At 50.2% G+C, this 18,827-nt stretch overlaps 1 protein-coding gene across 3 annotated transcripts in view; it reads right to left on the bottom strand.

The window, feature by feature from the left end:
* COBL (cordon-bleu WH2 repeat protein) overlaps positions 1-18,827 on the bottom strand; it is a 260,358-nt gene that overhangs the window by 169,511 nt on the left and 72,020 nt on the right. For 2 of the 3 annotated variants that reach the window (XM_044245687.1, XM_044245686.1), the window contains exon 1: positions 11,828-11,943. The exons of the other annotated variant lie outside the window; for it this stretch is intronic. In XM_044245687.1, the coding sequence (XP_044101622.1) occupies positions 11,828-11,928 (101 nt within the window). In that variant the 5' untranslated portion in view covers positions 11,929-11,943. Of the gene's footprint in view, positions 1-11,827; positions 11,944-18,827 lie in introns of those variants that run through there. 3 annotated transcript variants of the gene reach the window in all.

Genomic DNA, 18,827 nt, shown 5'->3' with positions numbered 1-18,827 from the left:
TGTGCGGCTCTTCCTTCACTTGAACACGTAGGAGCCATTGCAGGGTTATTGACTGAGCTCGTTTCAACACTGTTTTGTCTCAGGAAATAGGGACACCCGAGGACAGGGAGACAGAAGAGGAACAGTGGTCTGTGAAGCAGTCAGAACACACACAACACTGATCAGTGAAGGTCACCGTCTTCGATGGTCATGGTTTGTGGTGCCCCAAAACAACAATGGCAACATTGAAGATGGCTGATCATAGATCACCCGGACAAATATAATCATAATGAGAAAGTTTAAAATAATATGAGAATTGCCAAGATGTGACACAGAGACACAAAGTGAGCAGATGGGGTCAGAAAAAATGGCACCGGTAGACCTTCTCGATGCAGGGTTGCCACACATCTAACAGTGATAAAAAATGCAGTATCAGTCACTGCAACAAAGCCAAGCACAATAAAAGAACGTAACTCTGTATATACCCAAAAGAACTGAAAGCAGAGACTTGAAAAGGTCCCCCCAGGTTCATGGGAGCATTAATCACAATAGTCAAAATGTGGAAGCCACCTAAGCACCCATTACCAATGAATAAGCAAAGCATTCTGGAATATTCTCCAGCCTTAAAAAGGAAACAAATTCTGAAGCATGCTACAACACAGAGGAATCCAAGGACATTATACTAAGTGAATAAGCCAGGACAAAAAGACAAATACTGTGTGATTCCCCTTATTTGAGGTTCCTACAGCCATCAGACTCAGAGAGACCAACCGTAGAATGGAGGGCACCAGGGGCTGGGGAGGGCTGGATGGAGAGGTTTTGTGTAACAATTTAACAGTTTTGGTTGACCAGAGTTTCAGTTTTGCAAGATGAAGAGTATGGGCGATTGGCTGCACGGCAACGTGAATGTTCGGATGCTACCGACTACACACTGAGAAATGGTTAGCACAGTCAATTCCATCTTATGTGTATTTCATCACAACTGAATCACAATAATTTCAACCTAATAAAATTAGATGTTCATCCTGGGAGTTGTAGAATATAAGGCAGATTTACTGCCAGGGCTGTCTTCTGTACCTCAGTGGGCTCTTTCCTAGGGACCCCCCCAGCCCAGCTCCCCAGCATGGAAGGAATTTCTTGCTGAGCACACTGGGGAAAGAGAAGGTGGATGTACCACCTGCCAAGGGTGGAGGGAGGCTGAGGGCCCCTTAGAGCAAAGGGGGTGGGTGAGGCTGGACTCCCAGGGGAGGGACCCCTTTGGAAGCAGGTCCAGAGGGTGGACACAGGTTGCCAGACTAAGCTTCACTGTGCGGGGACAGTGATAGGGCCTCCTCTGCCTCCCTCTGGAATCCTCCTCCACCCAAGGAGCACCCACAATACCTGAATTCTGGCTTGTCTTTTCAAGGATGTAACTATGTGTCAGTTCAAGAGCAGAAGCTGCCCAGGTGGACAGACACACCAAGCTCCTCTGAAAGTGAGCACTGTCTCCATGTAACAGGGTCACAGTGCCACGGGCTCCCTCCACCTGTGAAGGACTGCGCTGTTCCCACGGACCCAATCAGCTTCACTCGTCCTCAAACATCACCACACTGCCAAGCCTGTGACTCCCTTTAGGAAGGTCTGTGCAGGTGCCATGGAGTTGGGACCTATCCGGCCCTATGGGGCACATGGGCAGTAAAAAAAGCAAGGCCCCTCCTGGGCACGCCCCAGGCCGGTGACCCAGCTGGCGACCCTGCCTTCTTTCTCCACACTGTCAGGGACAAGCAGGGCTGGTCCCACATACCTCAGGGACTGAGTCACTGAGCAAGCAGCATCCCCCTCCCTGTCGCCCTGTGCTCCCTCCAGGTACGAGACTGGGTGTGCCCCAGCAGAAACTATAAAACAACATAATATATACAAAAACATCTATGGGATCTCAAAGGTCATCAGTCAGAACACCGGACGGTTTTCGCTTCAAACCAACCCATATTTCCTGTCTAAATTTCAGGGCCGTGCTTGCTAGCTCCCGCATCAGCTGGGATGCCCCTAGCTGACATTTTCTTCCCAGAGCTCGTCCAAAAGCAACAGAACACTGAGATCTGCTCCCTCCACGTGAGGCCATCCAGGAGGCCGTGGGCTGCTCGTCTGGTACCACCTGGGCCCAGTGAGTGCAAATTCCAGGGCGGGAATCCAGGCAGCTACAATAAAACCCAACTCCACAGGAACCCGGCCAGGCTGGGGGAGCCCGGGGCAGGCAGGGCCTGGAGCCTGCAAAGGGAAAGTCCTCACAGCTCTCTACTCTAACATCCCTGGAACAAAGTCCAAAGGGCTCTCTGCTTTACATGTGGGGTTTTTCCCCCCCTCATGCCTCAAACAGTTTCTCAGTGTCCACGACCAGCAGGCACTGAAGTCAGTGGTCATGCTGATGCCGGCTCACCCATCTGCCAAGCCTGCTTGATTGATGCCCATTTACCATCCGGCTGCCCTGGCAGGAAGCAGGACGAACAGTATCTGCCTAAAGGGAATTTCAAAGAGAAAGCTGGCACACCCCATTCCTCCCTCTTTGGATCCACCGAGAAGCAAAAGCTCTGGTTAACTGGGTCTGTTTTCGCCACGGGCAGAAGGGAGTTACCACTCTCTCCCCAAGATTCTTCCAGAGCAGGCAGTTTGCTTCCTCCTAAAAGATTCTGAGTTAGAAACCAGCCGCCTTGGTTCTCAGGGTCACTTCGCTGCCCCTGTCAGCCTGGTCTCTCCTACTGGCAGCTGGACAAGGCCTCCACCTCCTCCCATGAAGGGAGCAACCTGGAGGCGGGTAGGGAGCCCTAGAGGAGTCAGCGCAGGCTCCGGGCCTCACCCCAGGCTTCCCGAACCTGACTCCACATTTGTCACGGTCGGAGATTCCTGGGTGCAGTAGTGGTTGAAAGGAAACATCAGAGAAAGGTGTACGTTTCCAACAGGACTTTCCTAATGATGCCCTGGAACATTATTTTTGCACACTTATGTAACTTGTCCCACGGGGCCGCCTGGGTGGTTCAGTGGGCTAAGCCTCTGCCTTTGGCTCAGGTCAGGATCCCAGGGTCCAGGGCTCAGGGGTCCCCGCATCGGGGGGGGGGGTCCCTGCTCAGCGGGGAGCCTGCTTCTCCCCCTCCCTGTGCTCATGTGCGCTCTCTCTCATATAAATAAATAAAGTAAAACAAAAACAAAAAAACAAAAAACCCCAAACCATAAACGTGTCCTGGGAACCAGTACCAAGTGCGTCTGAGAAGATCGTCCTGCAGGGAACCAACGTGGTTGACCCCATCACGTCAGGACCATTCCAAGACCAACGGTACCAGATCTAAGTCGCCCTCCACAAGCTCACCGTCTCCAGGGCAGGCCGATGCGACCCGGTGACGGCGCAGGTAAGGACAGAAAGGACGAAGGACAGGCCGTGCCACTCAGGGATGATAAAGGACTCCGGACTTAGGCTGGTTCAGTAAGTCACCTGCCAGCCGTGATAACAGAAGTCGGTCGGAGGTGGCAAGAGCAAGGGCGGCATGAGGCTGCTCCCAGCAAGGACATGAGAGGGCGGCAGGGGGCTGAGCGTGGACTGGATTGCCGAGGCCCTTGTGCCTGTCCCCAAATGGCTCTGAGCACAGCAGTGCCTGCTCCCGGGGAGCATGTGCCCACGGAGAAGCGCGCATGCGCCCATGGAGAAGCGTGCATGTGCTCACGGAGGGGCGCGCATACACCCACGGAGAAGCGTGCATGCGCTCACGGAGAAGCGCGCATGCGCCCACGGAGAAGCTTGCATGCGCTCACGGAGGAGAGCGCATGCGCGCACATACACCCATTCCAACAGCTCTGGAAGGCAAGCTCAGAAGCCATAGCAATTCAAAGCCATGGACCGTCAGATCCAAAGGAGAAGCGCGCGGTCACAGGAGCAGGAGAGGGACTAGGTTAGAAAGAGTCAGGCAGAAAGCTGTACATTAGCAGCATGGAGGGGAATGAGAGCTCGTTTTAGAACAGTGTGTGCTCCAGCTGGGGGAAGATAGCGTGGGTCTGGTATGAGAAGCTAGAGACGAAGGAGCCTGCTGAGAGGGCCGGCTCTTCCCGTGGAGAGCCTCGGAAGGTGAAGGTGAGGTGCTCAGACGGGTGCGCCGGGGCCCGGCAGGTACGGCAGGACGACAGGACGTTGCCCATCCACCCAGCAACCTCGACTAGAGTCTGGGGGTGGACAGTGTCCATTTTGCCCTGTGGTTTCCGTGGCCCAAGCTGGCAGAGATGGGGACGAGCGCTCCAAGTGGAGCAGATGGTGCGAGTGGGAGGGGCGTGGACGTGAGCTTTCCCAGGGTCGCAGGGTCCCGGCAGCCCCTACTCACTTGGCTGGGACTTGTCAGTATACCGTGAGGATGACAGATGGCCATTCAGGTGCTTCTGCAGTGCTTCTGCCCTGCCTTCTAGCAGAAACAATCACATTTCATGACTCTGATGGTGCTGGTTTCAGAGCCGCCCGCTTGGGTACTCAGCCGGCTAGGAGCTTCTAGCTGCGTAAGCCACAGCTTGCCCCACCGAGGCACTGAAGGCATAGCGTGGGGTTCACGGACACTCTGGGGCTCTGCCCATGAGGCTTGAGCTTGAGCTTCCGTGTAGACTGAACCTGGTAACAGAAGTAAGGTGACTGGCTCAGGACCTGGCAGGGAGTAGATCTCAGAACAGCTCTCCTGTCTTTACGTACTCTCTTGTGCCCAAAGAGGGCATCGGACCCAGGGAGAAATCTAAAACAGACTTAGGGCAGTGTGAAGTTCATTTATAGCAAAAAGGTGCACCTGCGCAGCATGGAAATTTCATCAAGTCACAATGTGTTTGAGTGTGCCTGTTTAGTTTTTTAAAAAAGTGTTCTAAAATAATTATAGAATTCTTAAGTGAAACTTTTGTGCAAGAAACCTCATCTTTAAAACACATTATTCTTCAAAGCAGAGTTCACGAATCCCAAAAGATCTACAAATGGAGTTGTTGGCAACCTAAAGGGTGAAAGATTTTTTTTTTTAACCTGCAATCGTGTGTGTGTGTGTGTGTGTGTGTGTGTGTTTTAATTAGGAACTTCCCGCATGGGGTCATCTGCATTGTATTCACTGCCACACTGTTCAGTACCAATGCTGGGTGGGGTTGGGACCACGCCTGCAGCAGAGACTGAATAATGTCCTCTGCATTTGAGGGTCAGGGGATCCATGGGGGTCCAAATCCAGAGTTCCTGCACTGCTCCAGAACTGACCACGCTTGTTCTCTGTTGCCCAAAATTGTGATGAAAAGGTCCTGCCTTGTTGATTAGACATGTGGTGTTAAAAAGGCAATGACAAATATTTGATTTAAGTACTTCTCAGTATCAAGTTCACATGCATTATCAAACAGGTCCATCAAATTAATGGGATCTTGTTATCTGCATTAAAAAGCCACCATAGGGGCGCCTGGGTGGCTCGGTTGGTGGAATGTCTGACTCTTGATTTTGGCTCAGGTCGTGATGCCAGGATCATGAGACTGAGCCCCACACTGGGCTCCATGCTCAGTGCAGAGTCTGCTTTGGATTCTCTCTCCCTGTCCCTCTGCCTCTCCTGCTCTGTGCTCTCTCTCTCAAATAAATAAATCTTAAAAAAAAAAAAAAAAAGGAACCACAGTGCAGGAGGCATTGATGTAAATGATGGTCATTATCTTAAAGTCAAAAGATTAATGTGCACGGGAAGAAATTGACCTACAAAGATTTAACTTTTTGCATGTCAGATTGAATGCTGCTGATCTCAGTCAAGTGTCAGTGCCACAGAAAAGGAGTGGAGGGTTGTGATTCAGAGTGAGGGCCACATGGCTACATGTCAGGCAGCCTTGGATCAAAGCCTGGCTCTGCTGTTCACTGATTATGTGCTCTCCATCAGTAGATGGAGCCCTGTGCCTCAGTTTCCTTATCTGGAAAATAGGAATGACCTTGTAGGATTGCCATGATGATCCAGTGTAATGATGCTTATGAGCACAGACACTGGCTAGTACTCAAGTTCACAGTAAGTATCAGCAACTAACAACTTTGTTAATGTGACTTTTGTGCTTTATTTGTACAATGTGTAACTTGTTTGTATATGTGTATGTGTAATTTGTACAATGTTTTCATTTTACAGTTGTAAAAGGAGCATACTTACCTAGCTTCATGCCTGTAGGTATTTAAGAAAACTAAATACATTTAATTGAATAAAAGATGTCACAATCATTGTTTTGGGAGTATCACAAGACTTTCTTACACTGTATGCAAAAATAAACTCAAAATGGATTAAAAACCTAAATGTGAAACCTGAAACCATAAACCCGCTAAAAGAAAACACAGGCAGTAATCTCTTGGACATTAGCCTTAGGAATATTTTTCTGGATATGTCTCCTCAGGCAAGGGAAATAAAAACAAAAATAAACTATTGGGACTTCATCACAATAAAATGCTCTTCTGCAGCAAAGGAAACGGTCAAAAAATGAAAGGCAACCTACAGAATGGAAGCAGAAATTTGCAAATGATAGTCCAATAAGGGGCTCATATCCAAAATATATGCAGAATTTACACAACTCAATGCCAAAAAAACAAACAATCCCATCAAAAATTCAGCAGAAGACCTGAACACATCTTATTCCAAAGAAGACATCCAGAGGGCCAACAGACACATGAAGATGCTCAATATCATGCATCATCAGGGAAATGCAGATCAAAACCACAATGAGATATCAACTCGCACATGTCAGAATGGCTAAGATCATGAAGAAAAGAAAACAGATGTTGGTGAGGATGTGGAGAGAAAGGAACCTTCGTGCACCATTGGTGGGAATGCAAACTGGTGCAGCCACTCTGGAAAACAGTATGGAGGTTTGTCAAAAACTTAAAAAGAGAAATATTTTTAGTGCCATCTACTAGGCACTAGGTGGCAAATGTGGTGTCCATTTCAAGTTGCCTGATGTGTATGGGCATTCCAGTTGAAAGTGGATTACAGCTGGCTAGACTGCACACACTTATGCTCTCACACTCAGGTGTCCATGAGGCCTGTCCAGTACACATAGTATGAGCCCTTCATCCCCTCGGCCTAGCCTTACTAACCTAGCCAGTGCCTTCGCCATGATGCTGGGGCCCTTCATCTTCAGCACAGTCTTCTTACATATGAAGGAGAAGGAGCAGTGTCACTGAGGGGGTAGAGCCCTGTGACTCTTTAGAACATACACACGGTGGTTATGTAGGCTTGGGTCTACCTCTTATGGAGGTTGTTTTTGGTTTCCTTCCTTCCTTCCTTCCTTCCTTCATGCCATGGGACAGTGGCACAACCTTACCTCAGTGGGAGATACAGCATTGAGTACCAAGGGACTGGGGGTTGGGGAATGATTTTTATGTGTTTTTTTCCACCTAATGCTATGTGGTATTTTTCATATGTGGTCACTCTCCTTTCTAAGATAGACACTGCCCTCCAACTTTAAAAAAAAAAAAAAAAAAGGTGCCACTGTGCTAGCTAGTAATTCCACCACTGGGTGCTTACTCAAAGAAAATGAATGCACTGATTTGAAAAGATCTTTGTACCCCTATGTTTACTGCAGCATTATCTACAATAACCAAGATATAGAAACAATCCCAGGATCCACTGATAGACGAATAAATAAAGAAGCTGTGGAAAGTACAATGACTGTGAAGACTGTGAATGTACAATGACTCAGCCATAAAAAAGAATAAGATCTTGCCAATTTCAATGGAATGGATGGATCTAGAGGGTATCAGATGATTTAATTTATATATGCATCTAAAGCAACAAGAGAAATGAACAAAGAAAAACAGAAACAGACTCACACACACAGAGAACACAGTGGTGGTGTTTAGAGGGGAGGCAGGGAAGGGATGGGCAGAATAGGTAAAGTGGAGTAAGAAGTACAAACTTCCAGTTATAAAATGAATAAGTCAGAGGGATGGCAAGTAGAGCATAGGGAAGGCAGTCACACTGTGGTGAGCATTGGAGTAATGTATACAATTGTCTAATCACTATGTTGTAAAATGAAACTACTATAACATCGTGTGTCAACTATACTTCAATAGAAAATTAAAATACAATAGAATACTTAAAAATAAAAATGGGTCCCTACACTATCAGTTCTGAGACAGGCAGGCAGACCAAGTCCCAGGATTTATCAGGGGTTTTCTGCTCATCCCCACTATCTTAGATCATCTCCAACTGGACAGACTGAACAGGAGGGGGCCAGGCAGGCCAGGCAGGATGGCCATCATCCCACTGATGGCCATGAGTGACCAGGCCACACTGAGTTTCAAAATCTGATCTTGTGCATGGAGAGAAGGCCCTTCCTGTCCTAGCACCTTCTAAGGAAGGGGTGTGTGGTGCCTGGCCCACGCAAGCCTTCTCTCCACTCCCTGAATCCTACCCTGGTGGTTCATCGGACCACAGGCTGGGCAGGTCATGTTTATCTTTAAGAAGAGAGTAGTATTTTAAAGAAGAGGATCACCTGGTCCTTGGGTCACCATCACAGTGACAGCTGGGATTCCAAGAACATTCTAGATCCTTCTGGTACACACATGAGTGATGGAGGCACAGCTCTGACCAGACCTAGGAGCTCCTCTCAGAACTCATGGAGAGAAGCAGGATTCTCTCTCACCCCTCCCATCCTCTGCAGAGAGGCAGTGGCATCACCTGTGTGACCAACCACATGACACAGTGCCCATCAGGCCCCTGGCATGGCTCTTCCAAAGTCGGCCCCTCCCCCTGTGATTCCCTGTCTACCCTGTCCACTCAGAAACCACACCCTGAGACTTGGATTTCAGAGTGGGGCCTACAGGTCACTCTATACTTTGGGGTCACGCTCCCTGAGAGTCTTCAATAGGGTTGGCATGACTAAGGAAATTAACCGGTTTTCTTTTGTAAATGTGTTTTATCTAGTGGGTAGAATTTCCCTTCTGCAAGATACATCTACAGTTTTCTAAAGAAATTCAATGAAAGTTAAAGCATATCAAGTGCTTGATAGATGAAGTCCAGGCAAAGGTGGGCCTTCTTTTGGCATCAACAACGTCCTTCCATTGATCCTTCCAGGGACAATAAAACCCTAGAACAAAGTGGAAGAAAGACACCAATCCCAACAGCAGAGGCCAGGAATAAACTAATTTGATTGTTAGAAATGAGGGGGAAAATACCGTGGAGGCAAATGGGGTGGGAAAGTGGTCTTCCAAATTATTCTCAATAATCTAGCAACAGCACCGCTTGTCCTCCCTTTCCACCCAGGCCAGGAACAAGGGACAGGGAGGGATGCTGCTACCAAAGGGACTCACCTTTCAACTGGGACTCAGAAAGAGCTGTTTCAGAGGGCTCTGGAGTGGCTTAGATAGAATCCCCATTAGAAGCAGGATGCCACTCATTAGGACAAAATCCCCTCATCCCCACCTGACATCCATAGGCTCTGTCCCACTGCTCACCCTCGCTTCCTGCCGAGAGATTCTGTATTCCTGCTCACTCTTCATCTAGTCCCTTCAGTGCTTTGCTTTGTATTTGTAATAAAGTACAGCACCTTGGCATGGCCTCGAAGGACCAAGACTTCCCACCTTGACCCCACCAGCCTCAGCTCTGCCACCTGCCAAGTCCCAACCTAACCTCCTCCTCCACACCTGGAACAAGCAAGCTCTCCCTTGTTGAGGACTTGAACATGCTGTTCCTCCTGCTGGGATGATCTTCCCTCTCCTTGGCTCCTTTCCGCCCTCCATGACCCAAACTGAGAAGTGCACTCCCTGAAAGGCCATCCCCCAATTACTAATGAGGCCCTGTCATTCTCCCGCAGGGACTTGGTTCCTTCTCTAGTGCTTCTCCTGATCTGCACTAACAGGTCTTCGCTGAGCTGTTTCGGACCAGCCACGACTCTAGACTTCCACTCTAAGGGAACAGGGGTCAAGACAGACAGAGTCGCTCAGCAACTATTTGCTGCATGAGTGAGTGAGTTCTCAATGCTGGGGTTCAGCTGCTATGCCACTAACCAAGTTTGCTATGAATGAAGCCAAGGGGAATGTCTAGATGCCCAGAGGACAGCAGATAGTGAAGGTACCCAGGGATTATTAGGGAGCCCCCAAACACCCAATGGCCAGGAACCAGCTCTCACAGCTCTAAGGACAATATTCAGATGGTTCTTAGCTCTTAGTTTCTGAACACTTATGAGCCAGCCAAGCCTTCTGTGTGTGCCTGCTTCTCCCAGCAGTTTCACATGGAAGGTAGAGCTTCCCATCTTAAGTATGGGGTGACTGAGGATGGCACAGTGTGAGTAAGTTCCCCATGGCTGGAAAGACTGGAATGCCAGCTAAATCTCGGAATCCACTCAGGCTGTAATGTGTCCCTGCCCCTTAGCTATTTCCTGAAAGCAAACCCCCAGGGGTATCTGGAAGGTTTATGTTGAGTTGTCTAAATGCTGTGCCCTGTGCTAGAACATTGGTGTCCTGCGGGGGTAGCCATAATGAGAGGGGTAGGTCAGAAAACGGCCCTTTGGTGAAGCTTCTGGCACAATCATAGACACAAGCCATCTGCTGCAATGTGAGATGGGTCTGGACAAGCCTTGTTTCAAAGCATAGTTAGAGCCTCGTCTTATTTCTAGGTAGAGTTAGAGCCCCCAAGAATTTCATTTGAGGCTCTAGTTTTCTTATAGATTCCACGGATCACAGAGACCATGTTCAGCACCCTCAGGGAACAGAGGAAGGGGCAGAGTCAAAGGGAAAGGGAAGGACCTGTCCACAGATGATGTCTGGAGCTAGGACAGCCCCTGAGTCAGTCCTCAGGGTTCTCAATACCTTGATGGCTGGGGACTCCTTAGAGGATCCAATGAAGGCTACTTGTCCTCTCTCCAGGAAAGATGAACCTTCACATGCACACAAGCTCCACAGACCACCGTGAGTGATCGACCCCGGGTTAGAACCCGCATAATACTTTCCCTCAGAGTCGAGCACCTCTAAGAGGGCAACATTCTCTCTAAGGCAACAATTCCTTCTAATAAAGGACAAATGAGGCACATCACCCAGATGCATTACTCTACCAGCTCTGCCTTTACCAACAAAACCCGATACAAGAGGGACATTCACCAGAGGTGCAGATGAATGATATGGGCTGAAAGACATGTATGCACGAAAGTCTCAAGTGAAGAGGCCATTCTAAGTTGCAGCTTACAGATGAAGACAGTAACGGCACACTGTTCTAGTAAAGCCAGGGGCAGTGGCTGTCCCCAGGAAAAGGCAGTATTTTGGGGCAATGCGGACACCATATTTCAGAATTCTACCCCCGGAACATAGTTCTACAGCTGTAAGCCATCTATCTACCAGTCCCCGTGACACGCCCTGCAGTCAGGAAAACACAAGTTCAGATCTAGTAAAGATACCCCCAAGCCGTGTGAGCTCCAACAAGTGACTTCATGTGCACAGGTTCTTGGCACTTTTAAGCCTCAGTTTCCCCTAGAGCTGACCAAAGAGCACTTTCAACCTTCATCTGACACAGTTAACATAAGGATTAAATGTTTCTCATGCTGCAGTGCTGTGGAGGCCGTACTCAAGGACTGGTAGCTGCTACAAATAATTTAACTACTATTAACAGGTTTATTGTTGAGGACAAAAACCCCAAAAAGCCAGCCTCCTGTATCCATGAGGGCAGCTTGGAAGCTAACTCCTCAAGGTGCCCCCAAAAGGCTCATTTGTGCAACAAATGCATTCAAAATCAATAGAGAAACCCTACTCACAACCTTATTGCACTGCTTTGACCCAGGTTTGGAGAAGCTTTCAGTAATTCAACATGAAAAGATTAGCTTTCTTGATAGGATTCTCAAAGACATAATAACGAAAGATATCCATAACACTCACCAAACTCTACACTCGGGCCGCATATGTGGGAACGCTTCTATCTCTGCACACATCAAGTCAATACTCAAAGAGGAACATAGGAGAGCCGTGTCCCACAGCATTACCCAACTCCTAGGCAGTTAAGAAAGCTCCATAGGTGTGGATCACTTAACCATTGGCAAATGCTCTGCGATGAAGCTGAGCAGAACGGCTTCTGCTCCAACCATCAGATAAAACAAGAGTAACTACATTGTCGAACAGTACAGCAAAAGGATCTCTGCTTCCAAATAACAGGCGGTGCTCCTTTCCTGAGGTTGGAACATTCTTATCAAATGAAATGAAATAGATCAGAGAAGACTTACTGATTGCCAAACCACCTGGCAATGTTTGCACACATCCCAAGCTGTTCCCTGCCCCCTCCTGGAGCAGCTTGCTTTGCCCCCTACAAGGAGAGTAGAGGGGTCTCCAGCCTGGGCTAAGGCAGTCCTAGGAGATGAAGGAGCTTCCCTGGACTGGGAGACAGAGGCGAGGCAGTGCGGTGAGAACAAGCAGAGGCCTCTGATCCGACCCAGCCTAGTGACTTATTAATAAAGGTGCTACCCGATGCAGGGTTTCTTCCCAAGCAAGCCTGTGCACGGGTGACCGCGCTTGCGGAGATGCTCCCTGCTGTGTGCGCCACCAGCGACCAAACTCACAAGATGCTTTCATTTTCGTGGTCAAATTCATAGACCTTTTAACCTTGGAAAATAAAATGTTAAAAGGAGGAGCGACTAGGGAGAGGGGGAGAGCTTCCTTCTCCCTAATGTGGATGCCTGGCGGCAACCTGCTTCTTTCTTACAAAGCGCACCCACCACTTTCTCATACCGGGGCCCATACAGGAATGCAGGAGGTCGCTTGGGGGAGAAAAACCCTAATTATTCTTTAAAAGCCAGGTCATACCTTTCATGTCGCTGCCCACCTCGGGCAACGAGGCATTTGCTGAACTTGTAGAAAGCAATTCTTGCCATCTAAAGGCACAATTCAGCACCTTCTTTTCCTGAAGAGTGTTTATTTTTCTTTTCTTCCCTCCAAAACAGCCATGTAACAAGAAGCTCATTGTTTTTTGGCAGCCAGTCTTGCCGTAGTGTGGTTTTTCAAGCTCGAAACCCATATTCAGTTTCTACCAAATACCACTGTCCCAGGATTACCAACCAACAATGCTGCCAAACAGATAATGTATGCAAGGAGACATGCTCCAGTTCTCAACAGAGCTGAGGGCCTGGGGTCCCACTGAAGGCACAGAGAGTCTGAGATGAGGGGATCTGCTGGCCAGGACAACACCTTTCTCCCTTGGGCCCCTGCAGTCTGCTCTGTGTCACCAGAACTACCCCCTTCCCTGACAAGCAGCCCCCAGAGATCTGGTCAACCACCCTCTCTGGCTAGGGAGGCAAGGGCCCTTCAGCAGCGCCCCGTGGAAGAGACAAGGAGTGTGCTTCCCCCCAGCTGTCCCCTGGTTAGATGCCAGCCTCACTGCACAGAGGCCCCACCCACACCCAGCCACCACCTTGGTCCCGCAATCCCAGAGACTGTGTAAGTCTGCTGGCTTGTAGGGCATTACAAGCCGAATGATGAGCTCTCTGTGCAAAGCTGCTCACTGACCCTCCTTTCACTGGGAGGCTCCACTATTCCCCAAGACTTCTCCCTGGCCTTCATCTCTTCCTACTCCCCTTCCTTCTCTGCCTCCCCCTCCACTCCCCCTCTTCCTCCTAAGTTTCCTTCCCCTCCTCCTATGTCAGTGCAAGTTGGTTCCAACTCTGCCAGGCCCCACACGACCTCCTCCTTCCCACCCTCCCTGCTCCACCCACACTCAGGCTGGACTACTGCATGAGATTCTCACAGAATCTCCTCTGCCTCCTGGCACACCTCCTTCTGAGTCCCCATGTCTACAGGCTAGGAAGACTCTTCCTCAAGCATGACTCCCTTCTACCAGGCCCCTATTGCAAGCACCTAAGTGCTCCCCACTGGCCACTGGGCAGCCCCAAACCTCCCTGCCTGAGATGCTGTATCTCAATACTATTTCCACTGTGACCCTACATCACCCAGCTGCGGTGACCAGAACCTTGGTGCTCAGAAGGGACTCAGAAGGGACTCTCTCCCCTCCATCCCATCTCCAGCTGCCGATCCTCTGCCAGCCCTATCTGTGAACCCTTCATCACAGCTCAGCACCACCACCGAGCAGCAAAGACCCTACACAGTGCAGTCACCAGGTGCAGCTTCCATTTCCTCCTCCATGTGATGGGGACAACACCCATGCCTTCTCCAGGGGATCATGTCAAAGTTAAGTGATCTCACTCTTCTTGGATCCACGGTCACTGCCTGGCAACTGAGCCTTCAGCTAGCAACTCCTGTGACACAGTGTGGAACGGGACTATCCTGTTCTCACATGTCCATGAAGCCAGAAAGCTGAGAATCCCATGTTCTAGATTCTAGAAATGCCCCAGCAGGTCTTTGCCTGGAGGGGTCCCACCTATTGTCTATCCCCTCACTAGTGTAGTGAGGAGAAGGCTAGAGGTCTCTGAGGCCAGTACGTCAGGTTAGTGGGGACATCATGGTGCCCCATCCCTCACCTGATGCTTCTCTGTCCTCCTCCAAACCATTCAGGGGCCTCCTGGAGAGCCACACCACAACTGAGCTGGACTGGAGGCCTACAGATACAGAGCTGTGGAACTGCAGGCCCCGGGCTGTGTGGGAGGGCCATGATGTGGGTCTCTGGGGTCAGGGTAAGTTCAGGAATAGAAATAGATGCATTTCCTGCCCAACTAATTTTGGAGGGAGGCTGGCTGGGACTGCCCATGTAAGCTGGCTGACAGAGAGGGTCAGAAGTGGGCACACTATAGACCCACTGGTTGAAGCCCCAAAACGTTGAGTTCCTAAGTCAGGTGGAGACTACAGAATTCGGCAGACTCAAGAGACCTTCAAAGGAACATGAACAAAAGGGATACCCACTGGATCCAGGCCCTGGGCAGAGACCACTCTAAGCTGCGGTGCATGAGTCATGGACCCTGCAAGAGGACACAGGGTGGGGGCAGGCCGCGCAGCAGCAAGGGAAGGACAGAAAGCACCCACAAAGGATAAGTGATGGCTCCCTCCATTACTGGCAGCATCCCTACCCAGGCACAAAGCAGCCCCCAGAGGCCTCCAGGAATAGACAGGACACAGAAACCTCCCCAGCAGGTGCCGTGGTGAGGCTCGAGTATGGAGGCCAGGTGGGAAAAGGGAGCTTCAGCTAGATATGGGAATGAACTTGAAGTCCAGGGGGACTGCCTGACATTTATTCCCGGGTGGCAGAACCGGCAGAGACCCAACTGTCCTTTCGTAAATGTGCTAATCTCCATCTCACCACCACTCCAGAATGATCAGAAATGGAAATGGCCCAAAAAAAGAGAAGAAGAGAGACTAGTAGGGAAGAACACAGATCTGTGTTCTCCTTTTCCTCCTTCTCTGGAAGGCCACGAGGGGAGGGCAGACTTTGGAATTTCTTAGGACCCACCAGGCTGTGGTTCTAGGAGAGCTGGCTTAGCAGCTCCAGGAGAGCTGAGCCACACAGAAGCCCCCGGTGTACCCCTAAACTGAGATCTGGCAGCATGGCCCATTCATATTCCCAAAGAAAAGAACAATCGGGGATTTTTAGGACGTTCTCCTCAATGCTGACAAATTTCTTCCCGGGCCATGTGGCCATTAGTAAGCACAACCCACAGAACCATCAGGGAAACTGTGAGTGAGTCCACTGACAGACAAGATGCTAAAGAACAGAAAATTACGGAAATGACCAGAAATATATTTCAACACATCTCTATGGCAATGGCAGGAACCTCTATTATACACGAGGCATCAGAGAAAATAAATACAGACAGCCGTTAAGTTCTGGAGCATGCCAGAATGAAAGGTGGAAAACATTAGCTAAAGTGAGGGATTTTTTTTTTTCCTGTTTTAAGCATATTTGGGGGGTAATTATCAGCAATAGTGGAAAGCCCTTGGTTTCACATCACCCTCCAAGAAACCACGCTGTCCTGTTAGCACTGAATTTTTTAGCTCAGAAGACCTATGGCAAATCCTACAGTTTCCTCCTGATTCACTACTGGAACTGGCAAGGGGCAGGAAACACCAGCAAGCCTCCTATCATACACGAGAGACACCAAACCTGGGACATGAGGGAATGGCTGGGATGCAGATTTATTTTCGACAAGATGCACATGAGGGTTTTTTTGTTGTTGTTTCTTTCCTTCAGGGGGAAAAAAGAAAAGGACTAAGACTGTATTAGCAAAGTGTGAAAAAAAAAAAAAAAAAAAGAAAAGAAAAGAATGAAGCCGAATGGGAATTCTAAGATAAAAATGGCAGAACAAGAATTTAGAAAGGATGCCACACAGTCTGAAATGCACCCTGCTGCCTACTGATAAGCCGGTCCTGTTTCTATTTACTTTTGTGAATAACTGAAAAGCAGAGAAATCTGACGAGCCAGCTTTCCACAGAGCCAGTAACTGATTGGAAGAGAACAGAGCTCTGAGCGTTTCTCAGGGAAATGAACCCGACTCCTTTACCCCGTGGCCAGAATTGCACAAAATCATGGTTCAGAGAAAGGCCCGTTCTGGCAATGCCCCATTGCCTGATGTCTGCCAGGGGATGTCTGATTTCTGGGCCTGTGTTTTCACGACTCCATTACGATGGGCGCACTCCGGACAGCAGACTCACACAGAATAGCTGTAAAAAATAGCTGAACCTCGTGTTCACTGCCTCTAATCTTATTTCTGCCCATTAAGGAACAGAACTTTTACTGTCTAAAATACATGGAAATGACACTTTATTGAGATTGACATTAATCTATTACTAAAGACACCTTCAGCAAAAATAGCATAGACATAAAGGCATGAGAACACTCACAGAAACAGAGGCAAAGGGTCAGCCCATGTCGATACAGGCATTTTCTGGCCTGAGAGCTGGGCACTGGGTGCCTTGAATTCTCCTTTGAAAATATGACACTTGATAACCTCCGCAGGAGCTGAGTCTCAAAATAGGGCCTGGGCCCCACGGCGGATCCCTGGCCTGGCGAAATCGGAGCTGGGTGCTTCCATGGCTCGGCTAGAGTGGGTCCTCCAGACCCGCCCCCCCAATCCACGCAGGGCGTGGAACTGAGGAGTTCAGCCAGGCCCATTTCCCAAAGGCCATGGTAACATGCTGGTTAGCCAAGGCCATGCTGGGGGTCTCTAAATCCATCCCTGGAGGAGTTCACGGGACAGGAGGCCAGTGCGGGACAGATGGGCTCCTGGGTCTCTAACCCTAGAGAAATGGAGGGACAGGGACTGGGAGGGAGGAAGAGGAGGAGCTGTCCTCCCTCATGTCAGTGGACAAGCCCGGTCGCCCTCCACTCTCCACTGCGAAGGTACCCGCTGGTGCTTACTCCAGGTTTTTGATCTGGCTGCTTGGGTGGGCAGGGGCCCCCACAGGACTTCTGCACCACACCATCCCCCACCCCCAGGGGCACAGCCTGGTTTGAGGGGCCCTGCATCCCAGGACCCCTTTAAGCGAAACACATGAGCACCATCGTAGGTCAGGTGTGGATGTGGCCCAACATTCTGTTGAGGGTCTAGCCTCAACAGCCAGAAGAAGTGAAGGGGCAGGTGGGCCTTCCCACCCAGCAGCCTCTGTCCTCTCCCCCTGCTCTGCAATCTTTCCAGCCCCCAGTCCCCCACCCAGCCTCCCCTAGGGTCTGCATTCTACTAACTCCCCCAAGTCAGAACGCTTCAGTGCAGCTGAACAAAACGTCCATTCACTTCCTAAGCTTTACAAACAAACCCGAGCAGAAACTCCACAGTCTCCCTCAGCAGGAAACCTGCTCCCCTGCAGGTCTAGCCTCCATCTTCCAGAAGCAAGCTGACCCTCATGGAGAGTCAAAGGGACCCGCACCCGGCCTTTCACTGCGACCCAGTAGGAGTGACCCTCCTGGACACATGAGGAGCAGGTGGGGCGAGATCTCAAAGTGAGGAGGCCATTCCCGAGTGCCAGGGACAGAGAGCCTGGGGTTGGGGGGGGGGGGTTGCGCACGGCCTCGGAGCTGCAAGAGGACATGCCAGGCTGGGAAGCCAGGGGTCTCAGGAGTCACAAGGAGGGTGAGACAGCCTGTTCTCGCAGCAGAAGGAGCCCCCGGGATGTGGAAGCAGAGTCGGCCTGCTGGGGCGCCTGGGTGGCTCAGTCAGTTAAGGGTCCGACTCTTGGTTTCCATTCAGGTCATGACCTCAGGGTCATAGGATCAAGCCCCACCTCAGGCTCCTCACTCAGCTTGGAGTCTGCTTGAGATTCTCTCTCCCTCTCCCTCTTCTCCTCCCCCTTGCTTGCTTGCTTCTCTCTCAAAAGCAATCAATCAATCAATCAATCAATCTTAAAAAATTCCCACCAGCCTGGGAGGGGAGTGGGGCACAGGGTCAGGCATCTATCTGATGGTGACGTGGACCAGCAGGCTGGTGGTGGTGGGGGGTTGCTTCAGAGCATGCCTCATGCTTCCCTCCTGGTGAACAGGGTTTTGAAAGAAGTCAGGATTTGTCCCCTGCTGAATACAACAGCTCAGGGCCGGCCGCTTGCCCTCCCTGCTTGGGGCGAGCCTATCGTTGGGGCCACACACAGCAGAGGAACACAACTCCCAGGTGAGAGGTGCAGTACAGAAAGTGTAGGGGGCACCTGGCAGGTGGCGGGCTCAGATGGCCGCGGGCTCCCTCCTCCAGCTGGAACGCATCAGGATGGTGCTGCCTGTGCAGAAGACTGTTTGCCGGTGTCTTGCCCACGCCTGCCCCCAAAGGCTCAGAGCAAGACCTGGTGGGGGGCGGTGGGGCGGGTCCCTTCCTTGCCCTTCTGACAGCCTCCGTGCCTTGCCGTTTGCTCCTTTCAAATCCAAACACAAGCGATGAAGCAAAATGCCCGGCATGTGCCTGGTGCCCACAGGTGCTTCAATAAGCATGGGAAAACCACTTAAAAATGCAAGTCTGATACAATA

Source organism: Neovison vison, chromosome 4 (genome assembly GCF_020171115.1).
Source record: "Neovison vison isolate M4711 chromosome 4, ASM_NN_V1, whole genome shotgun sequence".
NCBI lineage: Eukaryota > Metazoa > Chordata > Mammalia > Carnivora > Mustelidae > Neogale > Neogale vison.
This window is presented reverse-complemented; position numbering and strand designations above follow the sequence as displayed.